At 38.9% G+C, this 27,508-nt stretch overlaps 2 protein-coding genes and 1 non-coding gene across 6 annotated transcripts; 1 reads left to right on the top strand and 2 right to left on the bottom strand.

Annotated features, from left to right (window-relative positions):
- Window positions 1–288: 288 nt before the first annotated feature.
- cygb2 (cytoglobin 2) lies at window positions 289–27,492 on the top strand. 3 transcript variants are annotated; one of them, XM_077606361.1, is made up of 13 exons: window positions 289–512; window positions 658–762; window positions 965–1,162; window positions 1,996–2,202; window positions 2,376–2,430; window positions 2,617–2,822; window positions 3,231–3,398; window positions 3,480–3,566; window positions 4,064–4,267; window positions 4,341–4,406; window positions 4,668–4,822; window positions 4,961–5,399; window positions 7,188–8,432. In XM_077606361.1, the coding sequence occupies exons 1-12, from the start codon at window positions 510–512 to the stop codon at window positions 4,971–4,973; spliced, it is 1,467 nt and encodes a 488-aa protein (XP_077462487.1). In that variant the 5' UTR covers window positions 289–509; the 3' UTR covers window positions 4,974–5,399; window positions 7,188–8,432. The 3 variants fall into 3 exon arrangements, with proteins under 3 accessions (XP_077462487.1, XP_077462489.1, XP_077462488.1); XM_077606362.1 differs by lacking the exons at window positions 289–512; window positions 658–762; window positions 965–1,162; ... (8 more) ...; window positions 4,961–5,399; window positions 7,188–8,432 and adding exons at window positions 8,544–8,632; window positions 11,239–11,545; window positions 15,238–15,469; ... (3 more) ...; window positions 25,112–25,249; window positions 27,416–27,492; XM_077606363.1 differs by lacking the exons at window positions 289–512; window positions 658–762; window positions 965–1,162; ... (6 more) ...; window positions 4,341–4,406; window positions 4,668–4,822 and adding exons at window positions 11,239–11,545; window positions 15,238–15,469; window positions 17,360–20,836 and having other exon boundaries at window positions 4,986–5,399; window positions 7,188–7,359.
- Window positions 3,698–8,441, bottom strand: ndnl2 (necdin-like 2). 2 transcript variants are annotated; one of them, XM_077606371.1, is made up of 11 exons: window positions 8,081–8,441; window positions 7,911–8,021; window positions 7,784–7,847; window positions 7,560–7,639; window positions 7,377–7,471; window positions 7,224–7,300; window positions 7,104–7,146; window positions 6,982–7,044; window positions 6,483–6,597; window positions 6,324–6,387; window positions 3,698–4,346 (listed from the first exon to the last, which is right to left on the bottom strand). In XM_077606371.1, exons 1-11 carry the CDS (start codon window positions 8,129–8,131, stop codon window positions 4,303–4,305), a joined length of 807 nt encoding a protein of 268 aa, XP_077462497.1. In that variant the 5' UTR covers window positions 8,132–8,441; the 3' UTR covers window positions 3,698–4,302. The 2 variants fall into 2 exon arrangements, with proteins under 2 accessions (XP_077462497.1, XP_077462496.1); XM_077606370.1 differs by lacking the exon at window positions 3,698–4,346 and adding an exon at window positions 5,909–6,186.
- On the bottom strand, window positions 6,709–6,801 carry LOC144078149 (small nucleolar RNA SNORA11). Its single transcript, XR_013301191.1, has one exon. It is a non-coding gene; the product is annotated as a small nucleolar RNA SNORA11 (small nucleolar RNA).
- Window positions 27,493–27,508: the final 16 nt, after the last annotated feature.

The raw sequence follows: 27,508 nt of genomic DNA, 5'->3' as shown, positions 1-27,508 counted from the left end.
TACCCCCCAAAAAGTAAATATATGATGCAAAGGACAGGGTGAAATAGAAAAAAATTATCCTCTGTTGTGCCCCCCTGCGGGACAATCCGAAAGTTTAGTGGTAGATTAGCAATTACGTATTATGATCTATAATTAATTACTGCTTGTAATTTTATATTAATGTTTATTACCATAAATTAATGCAATTTTAATAAAGAGTAATGGAACTAAAATGTATAAAAACGCTAATAGTACACTGCTTACAGCCCAGAAAAACAATTATTATAAAAGTTTTTTCCCCTTAGTATTTAACTCAGTGAGTTAAATTACTGCTCTGTTAGGGTTAAAAAAGAAAGAAAAAAACGTAATTTGTGCTTAAAAGAATTTTAAAAAAATTACGTCCCGTATCCAGGTCACGTGATGCGGTTGCCATGACAGCGATTAGCTTTGTATAGGCCGCTAAAGTTGAATTCGTTTTCGTATCCATTACGTCGTCACTGACACATTGCTCGTCGTTTTATTATTTAGTCATGGTAAGTACATTTTTATTGTTACTATCGTACCTAACGAGTGCTGACGTAGTTCAGCTTTTGAGAGCTCCCGAGCTAGCTGTCGTTTAGTTGCTCTTGTTTCATTAATCGTCTTTGTATGTGCGTTTGTGTATCCCCACGTGTTTAGTCCCCCAAAAGTCAAAATGTATCCAGGAGGAAGAAAACCACCAAAGGAAAATCGTCGGGAGGAGCTGTGGACATTCATTCCACTGACGACATGTCCAAAGAGCAGGTAGCTCACGTGCTAGCATTAGCCTTGATTTGGAGCTGAAACAAACTTGACATCCTTCTCCCTTCTAGGCCGCTACAATGCATTCTGGCGTCCGCCAGATAGTTAACAATAATGATTAATGCCCTATCACTTTTCACAAATAAGTGGGACAGAGTAGTGTTAAAGTTGTTTAATAACCAAATGTGTGTGTGTGTTTGGGTAGCTGGAGGAACATATCATTCGCCTGCGAGAGGAACTTGAACGCGAGCGAGAAGAGAAGAGTTTCTTCCAACTGGAGCGGGACAAGATCCAAAACTTCTGGAAGGTGAGCGAGCGTCACCTAGAGGACACCCAGGCGCAACTCAGGAACAGAAACCGGGAGAATGACGAGGCGGACCGAAGGCACATCGTAGAGATCAATGTGAGTTCTTACTAAGCCCATCTCATCTCATTTTCTGAACCGCTTTATCCTCACGAGGGTCGCGGGGGGTGCTGCAGCCTATCCCAGCTGACTTCGGGCCAGGGGCAGGGGACACCCTGAATTGGTGGCCAGCCAATCGCAGGGCACAAGGAGACAAAAAGCCATTCATGTTCACACTCGTAGCTAGGGCAATTTAGAGTGTCCATCTAGCCTACCATGCATGCCTTTGAAATGTGGAAGGAAGCTGGAGTACCCAGGGAAAACCCACGCAAAACCCCTTCTTATGAACTTTAAGATGCTACATTATATTAAAGGTTCTGGCACCAGAATTGCACTCTCATGGGTTCTCGGCATAAGATTTAGACTTTAGAGCAGGGGTGTCAGACTCGGGTTGGCTCGCGGGCCGCGAAAAAATGATTAAAAAAATACAATTATTGATTTAAAAGGGGGAAAATCAGGAAATTTAATATACTCTTCATTTTAATTTGATCCTAAAACAGAAATTCGGCACTCATGATTTACTTTCCCGGGCCACACAAAATGATGCGGCGGGCCAGATTTGGCCCCCGGGCCGCCACTTTGACACAAACTTTAGAGCGTGTCCATCTCAATTACAGATCCTATAAAGAGTTCTGTATATTGATTGTTATTTTTTGTCACATGACCATTTTTTAAATCTCTTATTTTTATTACAAGCGATAGTTTAAAGTTTAATTGCTACTAAGAGGCTGAATTCAGGACTTTTTGTAGAAAAAAGTTCATACATAGACCTGAGATAGATATGAAAGATGTGAAAATCATGTATAATCAATTCTGATGCTGCTGTCTTGCAGGTGTACAAGCAGAAGTTGAAGCATGTCCTGTCAGAGCAACACACCGCCGTGGTGGAGAAGAAGATAGAAAGTAGCACGGCGGCCTGGCTGGCGCGTAGACACTACACGGACGCGGAGCTCCGTCTGCGCAGGCACAGTCAAAATGTACAGGCGGACGCTCGTGAAAAGAAGCTCAACAGCCATAAGTGCATCCAGGAGCTAAAACTGGTACTTTCTATGCATTAACATGAGAACATCCAATTCATTTGAACTGGGATTGTACAGTGGGAACAGTGATCACTGGCAGCCCCTCTAGTTCAAATGGATCAAATTTTAATCCTTTCAATGGTGGGCAATGAGTTAAAAATGGCTTGACAAGTCAAAGGTCTGGTGGTCCACAGAAGCATCAAGTGGAGCTGATGGAGCACCGCAACAACTATGACAAGAGAATATCAGGTCAGTGTGAGCAAGCACACTAAAACGTTGACTTTGGTGTAAAAAATTGTAGTCAATACCGCAAGATTTCTGCGTAAATGTTGACGTTATTGAAGAAGTAATATAATGTAAAAGTAAGCTTTATACATTGAAATGGCCATTAATATTTGAATTGGATCTTTTCAATTCTCATTATTTATTGTGCAGAGGTAGAGGCCAAGTACAGTCAGAAGATGGAACAGATGCGACGGACCGAGAGCGAGAAGACGGCGGCGGCCATTTTGTCATTGGAGGAAAAGATGAGCGAGCATTTGAAATTGTTGACGGAAGAGCAGCACAAAAAATTTCGAGCGGCTGAAGAATTCTTCACCACCACACAGAGCAAACTCAGTGATGACACAAGAAGGCTTAAGGTCACAAACCACACACAATTTGAACAGATTCTTTACAACAAGCAATAATATGGTATTACATGCTGAAGTTTGTGACGAACAGCAAGCATGCCCTCTACTGCCTAACTCCTAACTTACAGGCAACAATATGTTTTTAATTCATTCATCAGCCCTGATACAAAAAATGAGATCTAAGGATCAATGTTTTTTTCAAGGTATGTTTTGCCAATACCTAAATTTTTAGACCAGTACAAATAATGCCAAATCATATATCTGTATCTTTCGGCCATAAATAATGGAGGAATAGATAACAATGGTAGTGTACACACCCCCAACAACAACAACACAAGCCTCGACTTGATAGGCCCTCATAAGTAATAGTAAACATTGAAATTTGTGTGGAAGTGAAAGTTTTATGGACGTGTGCAGGAGGAGGCATCGGAGACAAAAAAGTTCCACGCACGTGTCAACGGTCGCCTTGAGGAAGCAGAACAGCACAATAGACACCTGTCCGTTTCCCTGGAGGAGTCCAAGCGGAAGCTTCCGGACCTCCATCGCCAGCTGGAAGGACACAGACGGGCGCGTTCCCAACAAGCGGTACTGGCAGTTCGCGTTGTCTTCTTTTGGCTGCTTTTCATCAATTTTTACCGTTGCACATTTTGTGGGTATCCCTTACAGGACAGCGCCGCCCGTGTCAAAAAACTGGAAGAGCAGCTGGAGGACGTCCTTTTCGAACGAGACGTCCTCCTTGCCACCTTTGCACAGGTGATATGCATCAATCGTGTCCAAACACTGTTGCCGCTGTAGAAATGTATTTCTATTTATTTACATATATTCACACATAATAGTTCATTGCGGTTTTATTATCGTTTGGCAACCTTAAGTGTTGTTCCCATTTAGTAATTAAAATGTATACCGTATTTATTCGAGTATAATGCGCACCAATAATTTGTGACTAAAAATGGGTTTACATTTTTCCCCAATTTTTCCTCAGCTCATACCAAAGATTGCACGGGTATTACTAACTGGCAAATGCTGAACAAATATTGCCGTGAGAAAACATCTATTCACAACATATTGTATGGAAACCTGGTAAAACAAACTACCAGTATGAAGGATTTGTGTATAACACACACTTGAACTTTTCGGTACAACATTTTGCATGTTATACTCAAATAAATACGGTACATCCCTCCATAACGATAAGGTAGGAATTTACCCCCATTCACAGTAGCATTCTAACCCGTTCCACCTTACCACAGGTGGAGGAGGAACGTGACGCGCTGCTGAGCAAGCAGACAGAGGTTCTTTTAGAGGTCCAACAGAGGAGCAATATGAAGGAAATGATGCTAGACCGCAAGATAGCGCTATTGAGTCAATCCGTGGACAGGAAGGAGGCTAAGCTCAACGCCACGCTCGCCGACCTTCAACCCGACCACGACAACCCGGCCGCCGACAGACTGCAGGTATGGTTATGGGCATCATGGGGTCGATTATGTCATCACCAATGATGTCTTTGGACTTTCCTGGTTGTTGTAGGACACACTGGAGTCCAAGAAAAAGACCATCAGGGGACTGAAAGAGGAACTGGACCGGCATTGTCAGGTCAGATTACCGCCCCTGTGAGACTAGGTGTAAATCTATGTTGTCAAATTTACAGCATCTAAAATGTATTTATTTATCAGTGTTAATACATCGACTACCACTGACAGTGATAGAGGTTCAATCCATTTTCTTTGGCCCAAGTAATTCATTTATTAACGTTGATGTCCATTGGAGTGTCCCTTTAGTGCTTTTGTCATGTGAGTCAGTGTATTTTTGTGTGACAATCTTTAAGTAAAGCATTTTCTTTGGCCTTTCCTCCAGGAGTACACCACCTTGGTGGAGAGGTGCCGTAACGGTCTACATGAGCTCAGCGTCCCCTCCTACGAGTTTCCACTTCAAGATGCTGCGCTGGTCCTCAATGCACAGTGCCCACCAGCTGCTCAAACACAAACACTAACCCGCATAAACAATTCGAAGTAAGGAAGATGTAGATAAGTCACTACCAGAAAAATTGATTACTACTTTGTCACCATTTACTACTGTTGTATAGAAGTGTAAGAATATTATTTTTAACCTTTTCATGCATGAATTAGGATTTTTTTTTACCCTTACAGGGCACCAGTTTGAATCAGTGGCTGCCATTGACAACACTACACGTCCAATCCATTTTGACTGGAAAGAGGCAATTGCACGACATTTATTCGCTCCTACCCCAACTCAGGTTCTTGGAGGTAATGAACAAAATGTGCTGTCAGAACTCAACACGCTTATATCATACTATTCTACCAAATTAGAATTCTTAGCAATTGCACAACTTGTACTTAAAGCAACACAAAGATCTCTAGTTAAGGGGCATGCAAGAGTGGTTCTCGAGGGTGCTTTGCATGACATTGCCCCATGTTTCCTGTGTGCCCGCCCCCCTTCCTCCATCACACCTGAATCTAATTATCAGCCTTCTGCGCAGCTTGCTGTTGAGCTAATCATTTAATTGATATGTTAGAGCAAAAGGTAAATAGGCTGAAGCTGGATACGAGCTCTCGACAACTGGACTTGGTGAGTCCTGACCTAGTATAAATAATGTGAGAAGGTTCCATAATGTTTTTTTAAAGTTTGCAAATGCCACAGTAATGGAGAAAATGTTTAAACAGGAGAAAAAAAAATTATACCTCTGAAAAGTGTAGCCGTTGTGTGACGAGCATTGCGTTAACATGCTAGGTGTGTACAGAGCATAAACTCCGACACATTTGTATCAGTTTAAAGGTATTTAAAAATGTATCTTGTTGTTTCTAGGACTTTATGAAAAATATTTCTTTGTGAGGTTAGTATATACATTGTATTTGGGTCCTGACAGCCCAAATTGGGTGAGTAAATTGAGTAAATGATATTAAAGATAGATGATTTGAACTTTAATAATGTATGTACATTAATTTCATGTACTAGGCAATATGGTAAGGTGTGGCTTTGTGGCATAAACTGAGCAACTTCATATTTCACTTGGAGTTATTTAAGATATAAACGTCAACACACCAAGAATTCTGTAAATAATCAATATAGTCCAGCGGTTGGAAAATAGACTTTTCTGTTTTAATACAAAATTTTACAGCTCAGTGAAAATGTCATTTTAAAGAGCAAACTTACAGATTGTAAAATGTAAAAAAAAAGTGTAACACGTGTTAGACAGCAAGCCCTGATATCTGACTAAGTATTTTTATCTATATTAAACTATAACTGGCTTGTCGTCCTAACAAAAGGGCATGCAATGCAAAGCCCCACTTCAATGGGATGATTTATGGGCTCAGCGGGGGTGCAGAGGGGTCAGTTTGGGGACACTCAAGCTTCACTGCAATGAACCAAACAAGATTAAAACGTCCCAGTCTTCACACAGAAGTCCGTTTTTTAAAAACCCAATACTACTGTATTGTCCAGACAAACAAACGGTAACATGATAATTAAAATGTCATCTTTAGCTTACTGAACCTGGTTGAGTGTCGTGAGCTTCTTTGTATTGTTGCTTCCAACTTTGAGGGTCCCTGTCATGAAGCTGACAAAAAGACAACCTCAGTGTCAATTCGAATATTCACTCACTAGATAAGAAAAACAAAAGGAAGAAGGGGGGTGAACAGTTTGGTTACTTACCTCTGCCACAAATTCGAGGATTTTGGCCTTTGAGACTTCCAATTTGGCACGTGGTCCCCAGAGGAAATTGTATTCGGGGGGGTCAGAGTGAGGCACACGTACATACTCCAGGTACCTGATTACAAATATAATTAATGGAATATTAAAAAGGATATAGAGTTTTGGTATTGAGCCATGTTAATTAAAAAACAAGTGTGGCGCGTGAGCACCTGCAGACATGATGACTACATGTCGGCATAAGCACGCTCCTCAAATTGCTATTTGGTGTGGTATAAACCAGAAACTATGGTCTTAGAGAAACTGGCTCTGAACACACCAGTGCTTAACCTATAAATAAAAACAAGATATTTTCTAATATGGAAACGCTATTGCGAATATTATGGGGAAAAAATATTTCGCTGACAGTCATTTATTGTAAATTTAATCATGGAATTAAAATCCCCCACAAAAAAAACAAATTATGACTATGAAAGTCATCATTTTAAAGAAAGATTATTACCTTTGGCGTACGAACTCGATGGTGACCAACTTCTTGACGTCGCCAAAGTCCTCATGTTGTTTCCTGCAATTACACCGGTTGTCATCAGAGAGTCCAGTTTCAGAAAATCATGAAAAGCTTACGTGGAGTCTATGCAGAGTTTCCGCAGTACATCCCATATCAGGACTGTGGGCAAAAAAACAAGACCGATTCAAATTGTCTTTTAGCGGCGAACTATAGTATCAACTGGCATGGTTGCTCACCTTCTTTGACCACACCCTGCTTCATGAAGATGACACCCAGGATGACAAAAAGTAATCCAGTCTTCAAGTTGGCTGTGCTATGTTGACCGGAACAGATGGATAAGATGCCCCCCGAAGACTCTCGGACAGAAAATATGTGCGTATATGACTCACCCCAAAGATGGGCATTCAGCATTCGGCTCCAGTTTATTGAGGAGGATGTACAATTGATTCTTTGTGTCAATACTAACCAACGAAAAGCCAAAAACCTGAAGAGAAAAGAGTTTGTCAACTTCCAGTTTCAGGTGTATGCAGTCCCCACCAATAGTTGTCAGCGGAGCACACGTCAAAACGAACCTGTTCAAAAGTGTGTGCAGCTCGCTTCATGATCTCAGGGTAGACATTTTGGTATTCTTTGATAACATGTTTTATTAGGTCTGGAATGAAAACATCACCTTAAATGACCACTTTTACCAACACATTTAAGATTTGATATACTTTTCTTCATAAATCTTAATAACCTTTAACATTTTCATTGAGAATCCAATACTAGTACCATTTACCATGCCATCAGGGCTTACCTGGTCGTCGAATAGGGATCTTCTTCTGGTCCTTCACCAGAATGTACTGCACCACCTCAGCCGTCTGAGGCCAAAGAGGACCAGTTTGTATGGCATTTTCTTTAAATCTGCCGTTTGTGTTTGGTACCTTTTGCTCAATCTGTTTGGGTGAGAACTTCTCAAGGCCTCTCTGAACTTGCGACGTGCTCGGCTGAGTGAACGCTGTATCTTCGTCATCAATGTTGTGGCCAAGAGGACGCTGTTGGTATATGAAATTTACTTTGGCATATGCAAGTTAAATAATAATACGATACATACTTTCCCCTGTGATGACATCTGGGTGTTTGACAATCTTTTTTTCTGCGACATGCTGATGCTAACCGAACAAAAAGGTACCTGAATACGAAGAATTTATACGGGAACAGATTTAGGAGACTTGTTGTTAGCTTAACCAGCTAACATTAGCCCAAGTGAGCTATCTGCCCGTCTTAACCATAAATATAAACTATGTTTAATCCTTACACTAAAGCTTAATTTTAATTATATACAGGTGAATAAAAATACGTCAATTAGAAAATTCTTCCTTTAGTATTAAGAGAGGTAACAGTTACACGACGAATATTTGTATCGCGCCAGTAAGTTAAGAGATAGATCACGTCTTAGTGCGAATCTGATTGGCTGCAGTATTTAAAGGTATCATATATACAAAACTAGATGTCCCAATGCTCGTTTCGAATCAACGGGGAAAAGTGTCATTACTTGTCGGCCATTTTACGTCAGAGCCGCGTGTGAAAGAACGTAATCAATGCAGCTTGCAGTTTGAAACCACAGGCTGATCGGTGTTCAAACATCTTTTCTCACAAAGGTCAGGTATGTAGTAATTTAACTGCATAGCAAAAAAGTATTTTTATATCCATCCCGAAATATAGCCATGCTAATGAAGTTAGTTTTAAACCAAATGGTCTGTAAAACAAACAAAAAAATCAGATTTTGGAACAAAAAAAATTACATTTATTTTCTTTCTCTTGTTTCTAAAATCCTCTGTTATATGCATTTATTTTCACATAAAAAGCTGCGCACTATCCCATTTCCCATCAGATGTAAAGCTGGAACACATTTCATGAGTTGGACTCTACTAAACTGTCTTAGTTTGGATGAAAATAACATTACTATGCAAAGACAGACACTAGAGGACAGCAAAACCACATAGTATGTCGATGGCATGGGCTATAACAGCAGGGGTTAATGGAGAGAGGGCTAATATTTATTATCTCAGTGCCTTTACAAACTGTCCAGGTAAATTTAATTGTAAACATTAAAAAAATGTGATGGCAGCCATGCTTAAGTGAGATATTTTGTCGTTTACAATAGAGCCATTAAAAAAATGTCCTCAGTCTATCAAAGCCTGAGTGACACTTGCACCATCTATTTTTTTCTTCTTTCTTTCCTGATGAGTGTCAGGAGGAATAACAGCCTTTGAAAGCTGCCATTTTGTAAAATGCCGTGACTGCTCCCTCTCCATCATCTCCGGTTGCCTCTAATATGTCATTAGTGGAACTCTCCACCATTCTTTTCTTCCTTTAGTCGAGACAGGAGCTTATAATGCATCTTGAGTTCTCTTTTCCTGCACAAATAAGACAAACCCCTAACCCTACTCCAAAGATCATGACCAATCAATGCTGTCATTCACCGCATAAGCATAAAAATTCCTCTGTAGATCAGAATGTCTTATAAAATATCATGTGTTCCACCACCGTCAGGTCCTATTCTAAAATATATTTGAGAGAGTTTTGGGACTTGATGTTACACATGCTTTTATTTATGTGAAGTTAATAGCTAATTTCACAATGAGTGGTGCTGTTTAACTACAGCTGTGAAAATGGCAAACGTCTGTCGACGTGGTGCCATGTTTGGATCATTTTATTTAATGATAAAGGAATAAATGAGCGAACCTCACCCATAGCCAAAATCATGATTTAACAATTATGTCCGTGCCCGTGATTGGCTGACGACCAGTCTACTCCGCTTCCTGTCCATCGTTGATGAGTTGTTAATTGGATAAAAATGGACAACAAATTGCCCTCTGATTGTGCTCATTTGATGACATGGCAAATTGTGAGCAGGACATGATTGTCAATTTTTTTACTAAAATATTGAGATTATTATTTTTTCTTCAGGCGAGATCCAAAGGAGAATTAAATGATTTGATCTCCCTCCTAGATGTGCATGACCACTCCATAAAATTGAAATCCCAAGTCACTGCTCAAACTGCTGATTGAACACCACTTCCTCACTTTCAAGAAGGCAGGCAATTTTACAAAAATGACTGTTTAATTTTCTTTATCGAAAGGGATAAGACCCCTTGAGGGATGACCTAGCTACTTAAATGAATGGTATCTTAACATAGGAGTTTTGAGTTCCTGCTTGACTTTTGGGTGTTTGCAGTTACTGCTTGAATTAATTTATAAGGTGTCGCTCACGCTCACAGTTTGAGGATGCTTGAAAGGTTCTCAGCAGGATTGGGCTCAGGGCAGGACTGGCGCCATACCATAATTTTTATATTCGTTTATGTCGTAGCAATGATACTTGCTGCATTAGACTGCATACCTGTCAACTTATACGTTTTTCCCGCATTTATATGTTTTTTTTTATCATTGTCTACGCCACAGGTGTCAAAGTGGCGGCCCGGGGGCCAAATCTGGCCCGCCACATCATTTTGTGCGGCCCGAGAAAGTAAATCATGAGTCCCGACTTTCTCTTTTATGATCAAATTAAAAAAAATATATAGATGTGTGTTATATTTCCTGATTTTCCCTTTTTTAAATCAATAATTGCATTTTTTAAATCTAAGTTCAAAAAGCATTTCATCTAAAAATAAATATCTAAAACTATTTTCTGTTTTCCACTTTAATATTGAACATAACTTTAAAAAGACGTTTTCCCCTACTAAGGAAAAAAGAGCTCAAATAAACATAGTCCAGTTGTTAAGTTTTTTTTTTTTTTTTTTTTTTGCAGCAAAACACTGGGACTTTTTTAAAGAGTTCCAATTTGAAATTCCTTGACTTTTCAAAGGAGCGCCTTGACAGACAGATGGGGAGACGTTAAGGTCGTCATCTCCCACCCTCTCGCTCTCTCCCTCACTCACTGCGCTCCTCTCTCTTATTGTCCCCACCCTTCACTCATTCCATCAGGTTCCCTCACACATGTTCAGCATGTTAGAGGATGAGACAGAGCGAGGATAAGTATGACAGGGAACAGCATCAGCATCACTCCCAAGGCTCCCCCATCATGAAAAGGGCTATCAAGAGTTAGAGAAAAAATCAGCAATAACTTTTTGGAAGGAGCAGGAAGAATAACAAAAGACAGCAGGGAGACTTTGATTAGATTTTTGGGCCATTATTGCTGTCTTTTTTTCCTTCCCCCCTCACCGCCTTGTCCTTTTTTTCCCCCCCGTTTCCCTCCTCTTCTCATCCTAGTTGTTCTCCCAGCTCCCGCCGTGGGGTCTCAGCTCTCCGTCTCCCTCCCCCCTTCCCTTGCCCCCTACCTCCCGCGGGCCCTGCTTGGAGCTTCCAGGCTGCTGCGCCGCAGGAGGATGTCGCGCAGGGAATCTCCACCGCCGCCCTCGCCCGAGCAACTGCTCGTAGTGAGGAGGCGGGAGGTGAACAGCGACGACCGTCCGGAGCGCACCGAACCGCTGTCCGATGTCGAGAGGGAGATCATCCAGGACACTTGGGGGCATATTTACAAGAATTGCGACGACGTGGGGGTGTCTGTGCTCATAAGGTGAGTTTTTCCCCTTGTAGGTTAACTTCTGATGTATTACTACTTGTTCATTAAGATGCTCCAAGTCAAAAGATGCTAATCTGGGCTTGGTAACAATTGCCTGGAAATATTCCTCGTTTTGGGTTAGTGAATTTATTGCTGTCAGATCAATGGCAGTTTCATAATTATTTTTTTAAATCATCTTTTTGCCTTTTCATGAGGCCAACTTTTGGTTTTTCAGAGCTTAAGTGGTCTATTGCACACTGACAAAAAAGGGATTTTTTTAAGGGTAGGAAAGTGAACCCAAAGAGTAATGGGAGTGTGTCAAACTGATTTTCGGGTGACAGAATCCTTGTGTGTGTGTGTGTGTGTTCGTTCGGATGTTGGTTTATCTGACGGTGATAGAAATACGCTTTGGCACTCTCCACTAGCATGTCTTTTCTTTCATTCTTTTCTCTATGGCTAACACATTTTATAACCCTTGTAATATATAATTTAAAAGACAGTCATTCATCTTCACTTCAAATTCTCAATTAGTTGTGAGGAACGTTAAAATCAATTTAGCAGATTACATACTGTGTAATTAGGATTGACATCATCTAGGCTGGTTATTTAAGTGATTCATTTATCTATTCCTACTTCATTAAGACATTGGTGCTTTTGATGGTGATAAAGTTGGAATCCATTTTAAATGGAATGGCTGTCAGCATTCTTCGCTACCAGGCTAATACATTTAAAGAGGATTGGACGCCTATCATTGTTAATGGCACTGTCAGACCCACACGTTGGCCAAAACATAGGTATGTTTTAATTAAAATTAGAAAATTGCCCTCCTAAAATAGGCTGATAACACCCATGTTGGGCACTTGCTGTCTAGTTCACTATGTAACGGACAAATATTAAATAGTGTAATTATCAAACACTGGCTAACAATTCCTCGCTTACCTAATAACAACCTGAGGCTGATCGGAGGATCCCAATGTTATCCCCCCATGTTATTGTTCAAAGGCTGAACTATCCGCACAATGCAGTCATTGCGTGCACACAGCATCTGGTCACTTGCATGTTGCTGCATCTGCTTGGATGCCCAGAATGGAGAAACAGTGGCAGCAGCAAATGTAATTGCACCACTGAATAAGATCTCCTTAGGCAACAGGAATGCATGTGGGGCACTAGATGCTAACTAGAAGAACATTAATAAAACTGGATATCAAAGTTGTAGTTACTCTTAACGAATATTATATCTTACTAGGATGTCATCGCTATAACGTCTATAACTCTAGAAGTATATAGCTGTTTCACAGTGAGTTCAATTCATGTCTTTGTTCACTGTCTGATGTGTGTGACCTCAGCTGACATTTAATGGATGCTTCCCTTTTGTCCTGTTAAGCGCCTTGAACTTATTTTGTTCATCTTTTTTTGTAATAGCTGTCAAATTATACATTTTTTCCCGTGTTTTATAAATGCTTTGATCATTTCATATTGTGTACCCCGTATAACAAATTTTGAGGGATTTTTTTTAAGTATGTTTTTTGTAAAACCGATCTCGTTTTACCTATTTTGTCTCCAATCCGGATCGTTTCGGTCAATGGTAGCAGATGAAAACGTCATCGTCGACTGCTAATAGTATTATTGCCTTTTCGCTATATACATATAGCACGTCAGCAAGCAATGTACCCAGACAGTCAAGTTGTCGGCGTCATACAGCGACATCTACAGAATCTTGAATTTAGTGCATACTGATTGGCCACCCCGTCCACTTTGGAGAAAATTTTAGACTTTTAAGTGCGCTCTATGTTTTTATTGCTTAATATGAGGGAATTGCTATCATTAATAAGGGTACACGGTCGATTGGTCGCTGGTCTTTTGGTCGACGATCTTTTGATCGCCGGTCTTTTGGTCGTCCGGAAGGTAAGTGATAATTACCATTTAAATCATTGCTCAAATTCCCTAAATACAAACTGTGAATTACTATTTAGTCATGCTTAATGCCCCAGTAATTATTAGGCTAAAGAAAAGCTCAAAATTTCCCGGACTTTTATTGTTTTTTGTTGGAGAACTTGTTAAGACCCTGACTGACGTCCCCTCCTAAGGGGACAACTCATGTACATACAAACTCTTATACACTCACACGTCGGCTCAGTGAAACTGCTCATGGCCATTGTTGGCTTTTATTGATGCGTAGACCGTGTTGTTTTACCTCGTTTTGTCGCCAGTCTTTTGGTCGCCCGTTGTCGCGGTCGGGGCGACCAAAAGACCGCGACCAAAAGACCGGCGACCAAAAGACAGGCGACCAATTGACCGCACACGATTAATAAGAGGAGCAATTAGCCCAGGTCGTCAGGTATGTATTTTGTGTACGGACACCTTTAGGTTGGAATAACAGGGTTGGATATAATCCTTTGCTTTATTGAACCTGTGTGGTCTTGGCTCGATAGCTCGCAACAATGTTTTTATCATTTCAATAAAAGCCTCCACTGCATATATATGATGCTTTTGTCTAAGTCGAGAGGACATTGCATTGGTATTGTTCCAAAATAAAACACTCCGTTTCAGGTCTGCCTGCTTGTCATCTTAGCAACCGTAGGTAAGGTGGGCGGAGCACTCGCAAAAGGTCAAATTAGAGTCTGCTCTTGTTGGATAGGAAATACTAGTCAAATTTTAGTGGCTTTTTGTTTTTTTTCAAATCATCATTCCTGCAGTCTATAGTTTTGACATTGTTCAAATGCCCTAACACGCAACCTTTTAGATTTCGCAATCAACCCAAGGTTGTTTACCATGCGCTAAATCATTATAAAACTCTCCCAATTGGATTCAAGCATGATTACCAAGTCGTGATAATGTTCCCCATTTGATTTTAATGGGTTCATTTGAATGCAGAGACAGGAGCAAGAATCTGTTCAAGGCTCCCATAAGGACAAAATGTTGCCCATTTTGCTTCAGTATTACAAAGTATTCAAGAATTGGAATGTACAGAATAAAATGTTAATCTGGTGTGATTGACCAAGTGTTTGATTCAATATCTTGAATGTGAATTTTTTTAAATGGAATTTTAAATTATTTTTAGAGCCACAGAGTAAAAAAGGAAATTAGATGTGAGACTATAAAAGACGCCATTCATGTTTACATTAGTACAGTACTTTAATTTGACAGCGAGTTGGAAATGCCAATTTTGGCTAGAGGTATACAGACAACATTTAAATGAGGTTAGAATAGTAAATTAATAGTATGAAAACTATAGTCATTTCAAGGCTCTTGCAAACATTTGACAGAATTTTTTGGCCATTTTGCAACTTCAATGATGATAATTAAATGGCTGAGTAATTAGCAGTTTAGGTTCATTTAGAACTTACAAAGACTCGTGAGTACTACTATATGCCAAGCAATTGCTTCTAAGAGGTGCTAAACATTCCCAAGTTTCTGCATTTGACTTTAGGATTGTACCAGATCATGCATTTAAATGCCATATTATTGGGATTCTAATGTAACTATGGATTCCAATTGGATTTTTGTCTTTTAATTAGGTTTGGATGTATACTGTAGCTATAAATGAATTAATTATTAAGCAGTAGATTGGGGGAAAAGTGTGAAGCAGCATTTAGCTCGTGTCACAATGTGAAAATACCTTAACTCAGGGAAAGCCAGTGTCTCCACTAAATAATTGACATGAACAAAACGAATAATGTTGTTTTGTGTTCATTTTTTTCTTCTAGGTTCTTTGTGAACTTCCCATCTGCCAAACAGTATTTCAGCCAGTTCCAGGACATGGAGGACCCCGAGGAAATGGAGAAAAGCTTCCAGCTTCGACACCATGCCCGGAGGGTGATGAATGCCATTAATACTGTGGTGGAAAACCTCAATGACCCTGAGAAAGTGTCATCAGTTTTAGCTCTGGTGGGGAAAGCTCATGCTATCAAGCACAAAGTGGAACCGATGTATTTTAAGGTATGGATGAGTTTATGGTTATCATTTTTCAACAAAAAAATGGCACATCTTGATATGGGCCCACTGCAACTGTTTGGGGAATAAGACAACTAGTTGAGTTCACAGTCATATTGAGATGGCCCCCGTTATCTTCACGAATTATTAAATTTAATTCTTACGCGGAACTATGGCAGTTAAGAATATGGTATAATCTATTTGTGTCACACAAGTGGACGTAAAGACAAATTAGAGTGACTGCCATGCAAAATGCTTGACACGCAGTCTTTTTGTAAGTTGCATACTTACTCATCAAAGAATAGACTAAGCTTTCCGTTACATACAATGTGAAGGCACTTCACCCTTCCTGTCTTTTGTTTTATTATTATAATATCATTTTTCTAACTACAGCTGCACAAATAGCACATGTCTATCACGATTATGATAGACAGTTAAAAATACAGACAAATGGGAAGTGAAATCAGGCCCAGCAATTATATTTAAGATTTACTTGAAGATCCGAAATTGGGCTATTGAAGAATATAAAAAGTAGCAAAATGGCAATATAAATTCCTCTGAGGCTTAATGATCAAATGTTAAGAGTATGCAGCTGCGTTTGTTCATTCTTTTATTTTTTCTTAATTACATGTAAGGATTTAAGCCTTTTACTGCATCTAAATAATGTCTGCTGCTGATTTACACAAGTGTATTACATCATCTGTTTCATGAGCTTTTATGCATGTATAGCCCACGTCTTCACTTGTGTGTTTTGTACTTTCTAGCATTGGATTCTCATTCCCTTTGTACTCCCTGTCCAGCTTGCACTTGCATGATTCGGCCTCGCAGACACTTTCAATTCTCACCTGTCTCGCCCACCTTTCTGCAACAGTAAATTGGGTTGATTTTCCCCTTTGGCTCAACTCCTACCTTGTCTAATAATCCTATTATCTGGATTGCCTCGTTTGATTCTCTGTCCATGTTACAGTTACTCATATTTTGCTGTATTTCAACCTATTCAAACCCAAACGATGATATTTACCCTTCAGTTCTGGGCAGATTATCAACAAACCATATCTGAAAAGGCATGTTTTTGATTCAGTTAGTTTGGATTGGATTGGATTGGATAACTTTATTCATCCTGTATTCGGGAAATTTCATTGTGACAGTAGCAGAGGGGGATTAGACAGAACAACAAAGCAAAAGCACAAAGTACAAAGCAAATCAAAGTAAATGGGATCATTAAGAATCACCAAATCAAATCATTAAGACAGAAAAGCTTATGAGAAAGGTAACAATTGTGGTTACTTCACAATGCCTAGTTCACTTTGCGTCCCTTTTTTTTTTTCATTTCCATTTTAGGGTACTTATACCATACCTGTCAACCTCCGCCAATTGCTCCCCTTATTAATGATTGCAATGCCACTTATTAAGCAATACTAAACCGTACATATGCAACGTGGCATATATTTACTCAGATAGTGCGCACTTAAACCTACCTTATGTATTCACTAAATTCAAGATTCTGTAGATGTCGCTGTATGACGCTGACAGCTTGACTTTCTGGGTACATTGCTTGCTGACACGCTATATTTATATAGTGAAAAGGCAGATGGGTGAAAGGGAAATGCGCGTGCGCATATCATCCTTAAAGCATGATAATATTATGTTGTATATAATATACCAGTGACGGATTAGAGCCGAAACTGGTTAAACAAGATCGGTTTTACAAAAACCGTACTTTTTAAAATGTTTTTTTTTTTCGTACAAAAGTTGTCATATGGCGTACACAATTGGAAATGATCAAAAAAGGTATAAAATACGGAAAAACGTATAAGTATGTTACAGGTCACAGAAGCAAGAAAATATTGATACAAAGTAATAGAATTTTTCTGACATTTGCATATCGAATTGCAGATTCTGAGTGGGGTCATGCTGGAGGTGTTGTCTGAAGATTTCCCAGAATGCTTCACAGCAGAAGTTCAGGTGGTGTGGACCAAACTCATGGGTGCCGTATACTGGCACGTAACGGGGGCATATACAGATGTGGGCTGGCTTCAGGTTTCCAGTTCGGCCGTGTGAGGATTTCGGGGAGGGGGGTTTAAGATAGGAAAATGATGTGCAACTATTTTTACACATTGTTTAAAATCTAATTATGAGGACAAGGTTTTATGGGCGTGGATGATGATGATGATGATGATGGTGCTGGTGATGCAAAAACATTTCATTTTTAGTGGAATGTTGGTGCTGGGCTTTATTGCAGTTTTATGGTAAGATTTCCTCGATAATCCCAAACAATGAAGGCAGGGCACATCTGCACTGATGGCCTTTTCGCCAAAGTAACTGATGGCTGGGTGTTTTTCCTTTTTTTAGCCCACCATGAAGTATACTAATTAGCTTGTCAAATAGCACCGCCTACCAGACTAAGGAAGCAAAAGCTAAAAAAAAAAGTGCACGCAAGTAAGGGCCTCATTCCAATTTATTGCCCATGTTATAGTATTTTTTTTTAACTTAGACCAGTAGGTCGAGCTCTTTTCGCGCTCCAAATTTTTTTGTATGTACATAGTATTAAAAATACAACTCTCCAAATCGGGTTGATTTTTATTTTTTTTTGCGCCATTTGAGTCAAAATTTAAGATGTTTATGCATTAGTGCGTTTAGTACATTTTTAAATCATCAAGTATTGGTAAAGCTTGTTTACTTCTCTGCATTAGAATAGTGGTCCTGTTAGCGACCAGATTTGTTCATCTGACAAGCTATTGATTGTACATTAAAAGTCCAATCAAAGCTAATATGTTAGCAGAGAAAATGTAATCTCATGAAATACTACACAGAAAGCTTCCTGCCAAAAAAATAGACTCTTGTAAAGCCCTTAAAGGATGTAAAATCCATCAAATCAATATTATATCAATGACAAGGAAGAAACAAGATGTATTGACATTTTTAAAAGGTATTCTTTTAACCAATCATCATGCATAATATTATCTAGCATTTTATTCCAGTGGAAATCTTAGAAGAGAGATGAATCCTCCAATTGCACGTCGTAAGGGATAAGAAATGATTTCACGCCACAAAGGTAGGAGGGATTTAACTATCGAAGCCCTAGCTTTAGGACCATGGAATTGCTGACTGTTAATTTTTTTTTTTTACTCTTTCCAAGAATCCTCCGATTCAAGGAGCTGTGCTCCTCTTTTTCTCAATGTCGATACACTATACGCTCTAGATATCTTGTTAAGACATTGTCGTTTCTTCAAGTGTATTGCGTGCAAATGTACATGTACTAATCTTATGCCTTTGTAATTCACTTCCACACTGTTTCTGCACTAAAAAGGGATTTCACTCTGCAAAGTGCTTTACATTTCCTGCACTCTGTTGAGACAAACACACTGACACTCGGAAAGCGAGATGGAAAATGTCCACAGGTGGGTACAGTCACTAACTGCACATACACTTTTCACAGACAGTCCAATCCTATGCTAATATTTACAAGCATGTCACTTAGTTTACATCATCAGAGAGACATACCGTATTAAAGGCTCCATTAAGGGCTTTAAAAACTCATATGGAGGTCTGAGAAACAGAACGCGTGTTCTAACAAGACGTTGGTTTGGTCTTAATTAAAAAGGCAATCAAATCAAAGTAATACAGTCCAGTTTAAATATCATTTCAGGGGTTTATGATTTTCAATTGATGTTTTAAAGGTTCACTTTTGTAAAATTGCATTAACTCCCTAACCTGTTTGCCCGTTGATCAAATTTAGTTTGTTCTGCCAGGACGAGGCCGCATGGGATGTCTTTACTCAAATGTGAATGGTCAATATTCCTCATCGCTACTGTAAAGGCTATCATGGCGCAAAAAAATGATATTTTTATCGTTAAGGACCTCTGTTTGTACCATGTGGTTCGTGTTGATAGTTTTGTACGCTGCCATTTCTCGTTCCTACCTCTATTCAATTCCCAACCATACGCTGCAAATCTGTTTAGGGTGGACATTTGATCCAATCTTGAGCTTGCGTCTGCTCCTGATGGCCTGTTTCTCCCATCCAACCATCGTTGGCATCAGCATCTGGCATTTAGGAGGAGTCAACGAGTCTCCGTTCCTTCTCAATTGGCCATTCGTCTGCTTAACGTTCCATTGCCTCAGTCACGATTATATTCGCAGAGATCTATAAAAATGAATATTAACTGTCATTCCTCTTGCAATTCCATTCACTCCTAAAGAATACAACAAGAGTCTTTTAAAACAACAGGGAAAATTTTAATATCCTGCACTTCGCCCAATATTACGCCAGAGCGCTTAAATGTTTGCGGGAGATGTTGAAAACGGCATAAATTCTGAGAGGGCAGAATCGCGAATTCCCGGAGGAACTATTTTGTGTCATGTGAATTGTTTGTCCGTTCTTTCAGATGTAAATTTTGAGTTTACACACTGATCCCGGGTGAGAGGGCCTTGCTTTCAGTTCCTGCTGCAATTCATACCAGAGGTGTTCTGCAGATTGAGGTCAGAATTCTTCATGTCAGGCCTTTGGCTGGTTGTTTGGAGGTACCCACGTCGTCCGAAACGACCCGCGAGTGATTAAAAAATTACAATTATTGATTTAAAAGGGGGGAAATCAGGAAATTTAATATACATCTATACTCTTCATTTTAATTTGATCCTAAAACAAAAAGTCGGCACTCATGATTTACTTTCTCGGGCCGCACAAAATGATGGGGCGGGCCAGATTTGGCCCCCGGGCCGCCACTTAGACACCTGTGATGTAGATGAACCTTACTGGTCTTTACAGTCCTGACCTCAACCCAATAGAGCACATTTGGCATTATGACAAATGAATACTTTAGGGTGGGAATGTGTTTTCAAAATTGAGCCTTTTAAACGTTTAAACTTGAAATATTCAATATCCTGTTTTCGTTACCGGTGATATTGGCGTCTTAGCACACGCCCACTGGCTGACAAACTGAATAACAGATCCGTTTCCACATTATTATACATACACAGTTGTGATCATGCATTAAATGAGTTGCCTCGGACATGTCCGCGCATGCCAAGTATGCCGCAGCTTTTAATCTAATATACACTTAGAAAAAAGTGATGATATATCTCATAATCTTGTAGGGATTCACAGCATATAGTACTGTACGTGAAACCTATCTGTTTTGTTGGGCATTGTTAAACGTGGAGACTTGATTATATTTTTCTAAATATATATCCAGATAACGATTTGATTTGTCTGAATGCATACTATTTGATCATGTCATTGTATATCACGTTTTTGATGGGAACAAGTGCAGTGGCTTTGTTGTGTTTCAAGCATGTTTGCACATCTCAACACAAACTTGTACCTCTGTAGACGTGGTGAACAAGAAAATGGTCAATAAAATGCACTTGAACATTTTCCTGTCTTGTTTTCGGCATCAGAAAAAAAGAGAAACAAAACTGTGGGTCCATGTAGACGACAAGAATTTGCAGGCGAAGAGTTAAAGTCACCACTTTGGAAAGTGTAGTTGGGAACTGTGATCAAGAAGTGCCCTTAAAAGACCTTAAAAGACGATACAAATTGGGATCAAATAGGATGTTGTGGCTTTTTGAAATAAGGAGCGGTATACATGCCTAATGAAAGATTAATGGTTGCCTGATTGCCGCTTGAGACTGCAAGTGGGAGGTCCAGCGGGAGGTTCACAAAGAGAGGAATACTTTTTTCAAATTGTTCCCTTCACATACTTGAGCCTGAGGCATTTATTTCAGGAATGTATTTAGTTTTAATGATGTCTTTGCTCACGTTGTTCCAAATTGCATGCCACTATTTTCAATATTACTACAAACCTAATATATTTCAGATAATAATTATTCATCCTCCCATTTTAGCATGCTAGAAGAAGAAAAAAAGCAATGATCACACCGTGTGCTGCATAAAACAATTTCCCAAAACCTCAAATTTTCATAAAATATTTAGTCTTGATGAAATTCATCACTTGGGTTCATTCAACACTTTTATACATCATCAGAATAAAATTATTTTATTTCATTATTTACGTTAAATAGGCTCAAGCACCGCCTGCGACGCTCGTGAGGATGGATGGATGGATTAATGGAGTCACATGAAGAGGTGAGACAGGTAAATAGCAATCCAGTATTCAGAAAATAGAACAATTTACCAATCAAGGCTTCCATTAGGCGTGTCACTTGAGAATACGCTACTAAACTGTTGCCCTGGCAACATATTTCCCGTCATCTGAAATTGTAATTCCAGGGAAGCAAAAGGAATCATCATACCACATTGTTCAGAATAAACCCAGTCTTACTCATGAGAAGAAAAAAAAAGAAAACCTGTTCACTTTTAGAAAGGCTCCACCCACAGACACATTGTAAACACTGGCTTTGCTAACGGTGCTCTCAATTAAATATTAATCGGATCTCTCCTATTGAGGGTCATGGCCCAAGACCTCAATCTAGCACAACATGACCAATGACCTTCTCTTTGGAAAGTCGTTAAATGGGAAAATTACATGAAGAAAAAATACCCAATTGTCTAGGCAGCACGGTGGAAAGGAGTTTACAATGTCCGCCTCACCGTTCTGAGATCGAGGGTTCAATCCCCAATGTGTTTCCGAGCATCCTGTGTGCCGTTAGCATGTTCTCCCAGTGCCTAAACAAGTTTTTTTTGTGTTTTCCGGGGACTCCGGCAGTTTTCCATAAAGAACTTTAAATCATGATTTGTCTAACCACAGAACTGCCACACTCAATTTCAAATGACCCGCAGCCCAGGGAAAACACCTGTGCGTCTAGGTCATATTTAGAAATGGCTTCTACTTGGTACTCTAATTTGATCTGGCAACGGAGGATTGTGTTCAGCAACAATGTTTTTTGCTGAGCACATTGTGTGATTTCCCATCAACAAGAGCTGGCTCTAGAGGTGACTGTGTAGTTCCCTTCAGAAAGAGTGCATTTAAACCAAAGCACCTTCTCTGTTCGTGCCTCACATACCTGGAATTCAATACTACCAATTATATACCATACGTGAACTCCCGTCTCTGAAACTCCAATTGAAACTTGATGAGCATTCTTCAACTTCCCCAGCATTTTTGTTGCTGTTTCATATCCGGATGTGTAGCAACCATATAGTTCAAAGTTAATGGTTATTTGTTTAAAACAAGGCCAGTTTGAACATTTCATATCAGAAAATCAAATATACTTTATGTTGAGCATAATTTTCCAAATCAGTCTATTGCAGTGGCGGTCCGTGCATTTTCTCGTAGAGCCTTCAACGGGTAAAATCCACTTCCTAGCAGCATTTAATGATCAAATACAAATACTGGAGCTTTTCAGACATTACAACCAGGCCAGGGGGTGATTTTCCCTGGAAAAGACAGCGATGGACGTCAATGGCGAAACGACAAAAAATGCACTAAAATGGGGTAAAATCCACTTCCTAGCAGCATTTAGTGATTAAATACAAACACTGGATCTTAAATACAAACACTGGAGCTTTTCAGATATCAGAACCGGGCCCACAGTTGAAATATTATTTAGGAATATGGCCATATTTTACTCACCAGAAGTCCTTTTTAACTGTACACAATATCCATCCTCCTTTCTTTCTTCCTTCTTTTCTATCGCCATCGAAGCTAATGCTGAAAGTGGAGCCTGTCCTGTCGTATTTATGGCATAGTCCGTCTTGAAAATGGCTTTAAATCAACACAACCATATATTTGCTTGTGCAGCTAGCTCCAGATACAGTTTGGTAGCTCTGGCTAATCACTAGCCAATCATAGTTGGTGAAAGCAATGACGTATCCCTAAAGCCGGCGACAAGGCATTGTGGTGTTGCCAACTCAAAATCTGATTGGTTAAAGCAACAGTCTTATCAACACTTGTTTAATGCAGCAGAGCCTGCAGAACAGATTGTGAAGGCCTTGAGGCAGATTTCTGACCCTGGCAACAAATAATGGCTAAAATGTGATTGGTTAAAGGCTTCATTATGAAAACACACATCTGGAAGCAGTGCAACCAGGGGGAAAAGCAATGAAAGGAAGCTAACAGACAATTTTTATTCAGTATTCATGGACAAAATATAATATATGATTCAGATATTTCTTAGGCCACCAGAGAAGGCCTTGAAGGCCCTGACGGCCCGCCACTGGTTTATTGTGTTTTCATCGACATGCAGTATATTTAACACAATGTCCCAACTTCACTGGAATTGGAGTTGTCATTAAAAGACAGAATCTCCAACATTTTCGCTCCTGGAAATTTAATCGAGAATATAAAAATAGTAGATTGTTGAAGTGAAACCCATCCTAACTTTAGCACCCTCAGCAGCCCACAGAAATGACCAATTAGGGGCGTGTGAGCGTGTATATCTGAGAGCGCCAGATTAGATGCACAGCCACATTGCTGCAACTTGGCATTCTTGGCAGCCCCTTGTCTGAACTTCCATCTGTGTGCTGTGCACGCACCAGAGGTTTCATGACACGAGCAGATTTAAACACTTGGTTGCGAGGAATGTCATTTCAGTATTGGCAATATCATCGTCTTGCTCGCTGCACCTCATATATATTGGGCATTATGGCGAGCAATATGAGGAGGAGAGGGGGCCTCGGGTTTCATTCGGGTTAGTTCAAATGATTATCGTATTCATGTATATACGTATAATATATATGGCAGCCACGGTCTACAGGTTGTGAGCTTTAAAAATGGCAGGTATTTATATTTTTCATTTTCTGTTGAATATTTGTATAGTCTTTTCTATATAGCAAGGATTTACACTTTTGTTGCTTTTTCCCAAAAGTTTCCTTGCACAATTATTTATCATTATATTGGTGCAAAGAATACATAATGATGCTGTGGAAGTGAAGAAAATATGTTTTGTCTGGTTTACACACTGCAATGCAAAATAATGAACTAAAAGCAAAACCTAAATCATGATTACATTTTATTATTCATGTATTTTTTTACCAGGGCACTCTTGTGTGGATAAGCAGTATAGAATATGAATGCATGTATTTTTTTCCATATAATGGAGTATTAACCATTAAGCACTCAATTTTGATCTGTTTGTATGAGACTCCGAAAAAATGTAAATAAAATGACAATTTGAAAAAAGAAAAGAAAGTTGGATTTTGTTTACAATCATTCAATCATTAATTTATGTCCTTAGTTAAATTTGAAATGCATAAATAATGTTTTTTTTTAAACTTAATCATGTTTTTTTTTTTTTTTTTTACAGCTCATTACTACTGCTCCCACATTTCCTGAAAAGCAACAGTTTGAAGACCAACGGCAACAGTATGAGGTGCAGTAAATTACTTTTTGAAATGATTGCCTTCTGTTTATTGTGTCAATGTAAAGCACAAACTAAATATTCATTGCAGTATGTATTATCTACGTCACGTGTCAAACCGGTTCCGCCGAGAGCCGCAGTGGGTCCTGGTCTTTGTTCCAACCGATCCAGTGCCAACATTTTAACCAATCAGGTGTCTTCTAAAATAAGTAGCACCTGACTTTAATTAACTGGTTACACTTGCAAAAGGTATCCTCTTGTTGAGTTGGAATGAAAACTTGTACCCACTGCGGCCCTTTGAGGACCGGTTTGACACCCCTGATCTACGTCTTAATAAAAGCCTTTGTCATCTCGTCTAATCTGGGATTAACTAAACTGAATGCCACGCAGATCCATCCAGACGTTCTGGGTCATTTGAAGACTGAAGCTGGTTTGCGGTGGGCTGTCAAGGACCATGTGCACTACTATGATGGTCCTCTCTACTTTAGCCCTCATGCTACGCCGGCATTTCATCAACCGGGTCAAAATGTGAGTCCTTTCTTTTCCATTTTCTTTTCTTGTAGAAGGCTAGAGCAATAAATGACATATGAAAAGAACTTCCTTCCAAAATACTGGAAATGAATCAATTGAAAGTTATGGCAAGTTTAGTTGCGGCAACATTTGCCGCTAGATAAGAATATTTTAAACATGCCGTTTAAAACAACCAGCGCCAGATGGTCTTTGTCAAGGAACATCAGAGCCCAAAATGTTGCAAAAAGTCCACAAAGGGATTTCATATTGCACGATGAACAATAACAAAAAGGGCTGTAAAAGTACATATTAATTAGTGGAGCGCGAGTCAGAAGCTGCCGACTCATGGGCACCATTCTTTCATCATCATCCTCATCTTCTCTCAGCACGACGGACGGCACTGTGCTGATTCTGGGTTGTAAAATGTGAATATTCAAATCCTAATATTCTTCCAAAAATATTCTCCCGTGGGCTGTAATTCTATATTTATATATATATATATATATATATATATATATATATATATATATATATATATATATATATATATATATATATATATATATATATACATATATATATTTAGATATATACACATATATACATATACACATATATATATACATATATATACACATATATATATACATATACATATATATACACATATATACATATATATACATATATATATATATATATATATATATATATATACATACATATATACCTCTATATATACATATATACACATATATATATACATATATGTATATATATATATATATATATATACATATATATATGTATGTATATGTATATTCAGGTTTTGATCCTTTTTTTTTTTTTTTTTTTTTTTAATAATTTTCCTGGTGTTGTTTCCCTTTATGTGCCTTGTCCTGGTGATCACCCTTTTGATTTCATTCACCTTTTGTGATCTCACCTCAGCCAATCCCTGCTTTTGGTGCCACCCACCTGTTCCTTATTGTCTTGTCAAATCTCATTGATTTACCCTTGTCAGATCGTCTGCTTATGTTGGCTCACCTCTTGGATTTTTCTCCCATAAGTTTGCTTCTTTTGTCTCTTTGCATGTTTTTGCATAGTTTTTTTCCAAAGTGAATATGTTTATGTTGATTATAGAACACTTTAGTGCACCTTATAGCTGTGTCCGCTTGTTTCCCTGCACTTGGGTCCAATCCCGCTCACCACTAGCGATGATTAACAAATGTATTAAAAACATAAAATGAATGACATAATACAGTACATTTTGGGAGTAAAAACGTATTCCAAATATGCCGGAGGAATTAGGTGACTCCTCAGTCAGAAAACTAAAGGCTATATCCTCTATAACAGGGGTGCTGACATTTCCAGACGTGATTTATTGAGCCAGCCTGATCATTTGTCACTCATGCGAATCCACAGCCATAAGACATAATGTGCTGGCCAAATATGACAAATATGCAATCCAAATGCCAAGTTCATTATGTTGTTATGCAGCAGAAGCGCTGCCATCCTGAAAAAAGGCTGACACCCATTTAAGGTGCCCTTTGACGAAATTGTTTTAGATTACAGCCAAAACAAACACGCTGCATCTTGGCTTCAGGTTTTTATCCTTTGGTTATTTCGCACCAATGCATTTACTAAATGATTCGATTCGATAACTTTATTCATCCCGTATTTGGGAAATTTCACTGTAACAGTAGCAAAAGGGTGAGACTACAGACACAGGAAAAGACGTTTTAGACATAAATAAATAGATAATAAGTTAATAAATAAAAAAATTAATGTGTTGCTGAAATATATATACTATATAAATACACATATACATACATATATAAATATACATATACATACATACACAGATGCACATGTATACATACAGTTGGTCTTAACATTCAGCCATTTCTTTTGTTATTAATAATAATAATAATTATTATTATATTACATTATCATAATTATAAATTATATCTGAGCTTCAATTCCCTACATTGTATTTTGTCGTTTGTCTGTTTACTGTCTATAAATGATGTTTGTCAAGTCATAAACAAATGCCAACTCGACAGCTTCAAACTTGAACTCCACCACCCTGCCTCCCTAATATGCTTATTATATCTATAATGCAAAGTAATATAATGCACATTTTTTAGCCTTGACCCAATCACCAGCTTCTTTTCATCCTCACAGCATTCCAAAAGACTCCTGGGAAAAGGCAGCAGCACGTAATGTTCTCACCAGTGATGCTCGGAGTTGAAGTTGTGCAGGTAAACAACACATATT

Source organism: Stigmatopora argus, chromosome 7, assembly GCF_051989625.1.
Source record: "Stigmatopora argus isolate UIUO_Sarg chromosome 7, RoL_Sarg_1.0, whole genome shotgun sequence".
Classification (NCBI taxonomy): domain Eukaryota; kingdom Metazoa; phylum Chordata; class Actinopteri; order Syngnathiformes; family Syngnathidae; genus Stigmatopora; species Stigmatopora argus.
Note: the sequence above shows the minus strand (reverse complement) of the source record. Positions and strands in the feature narration are given on the sequence as shown.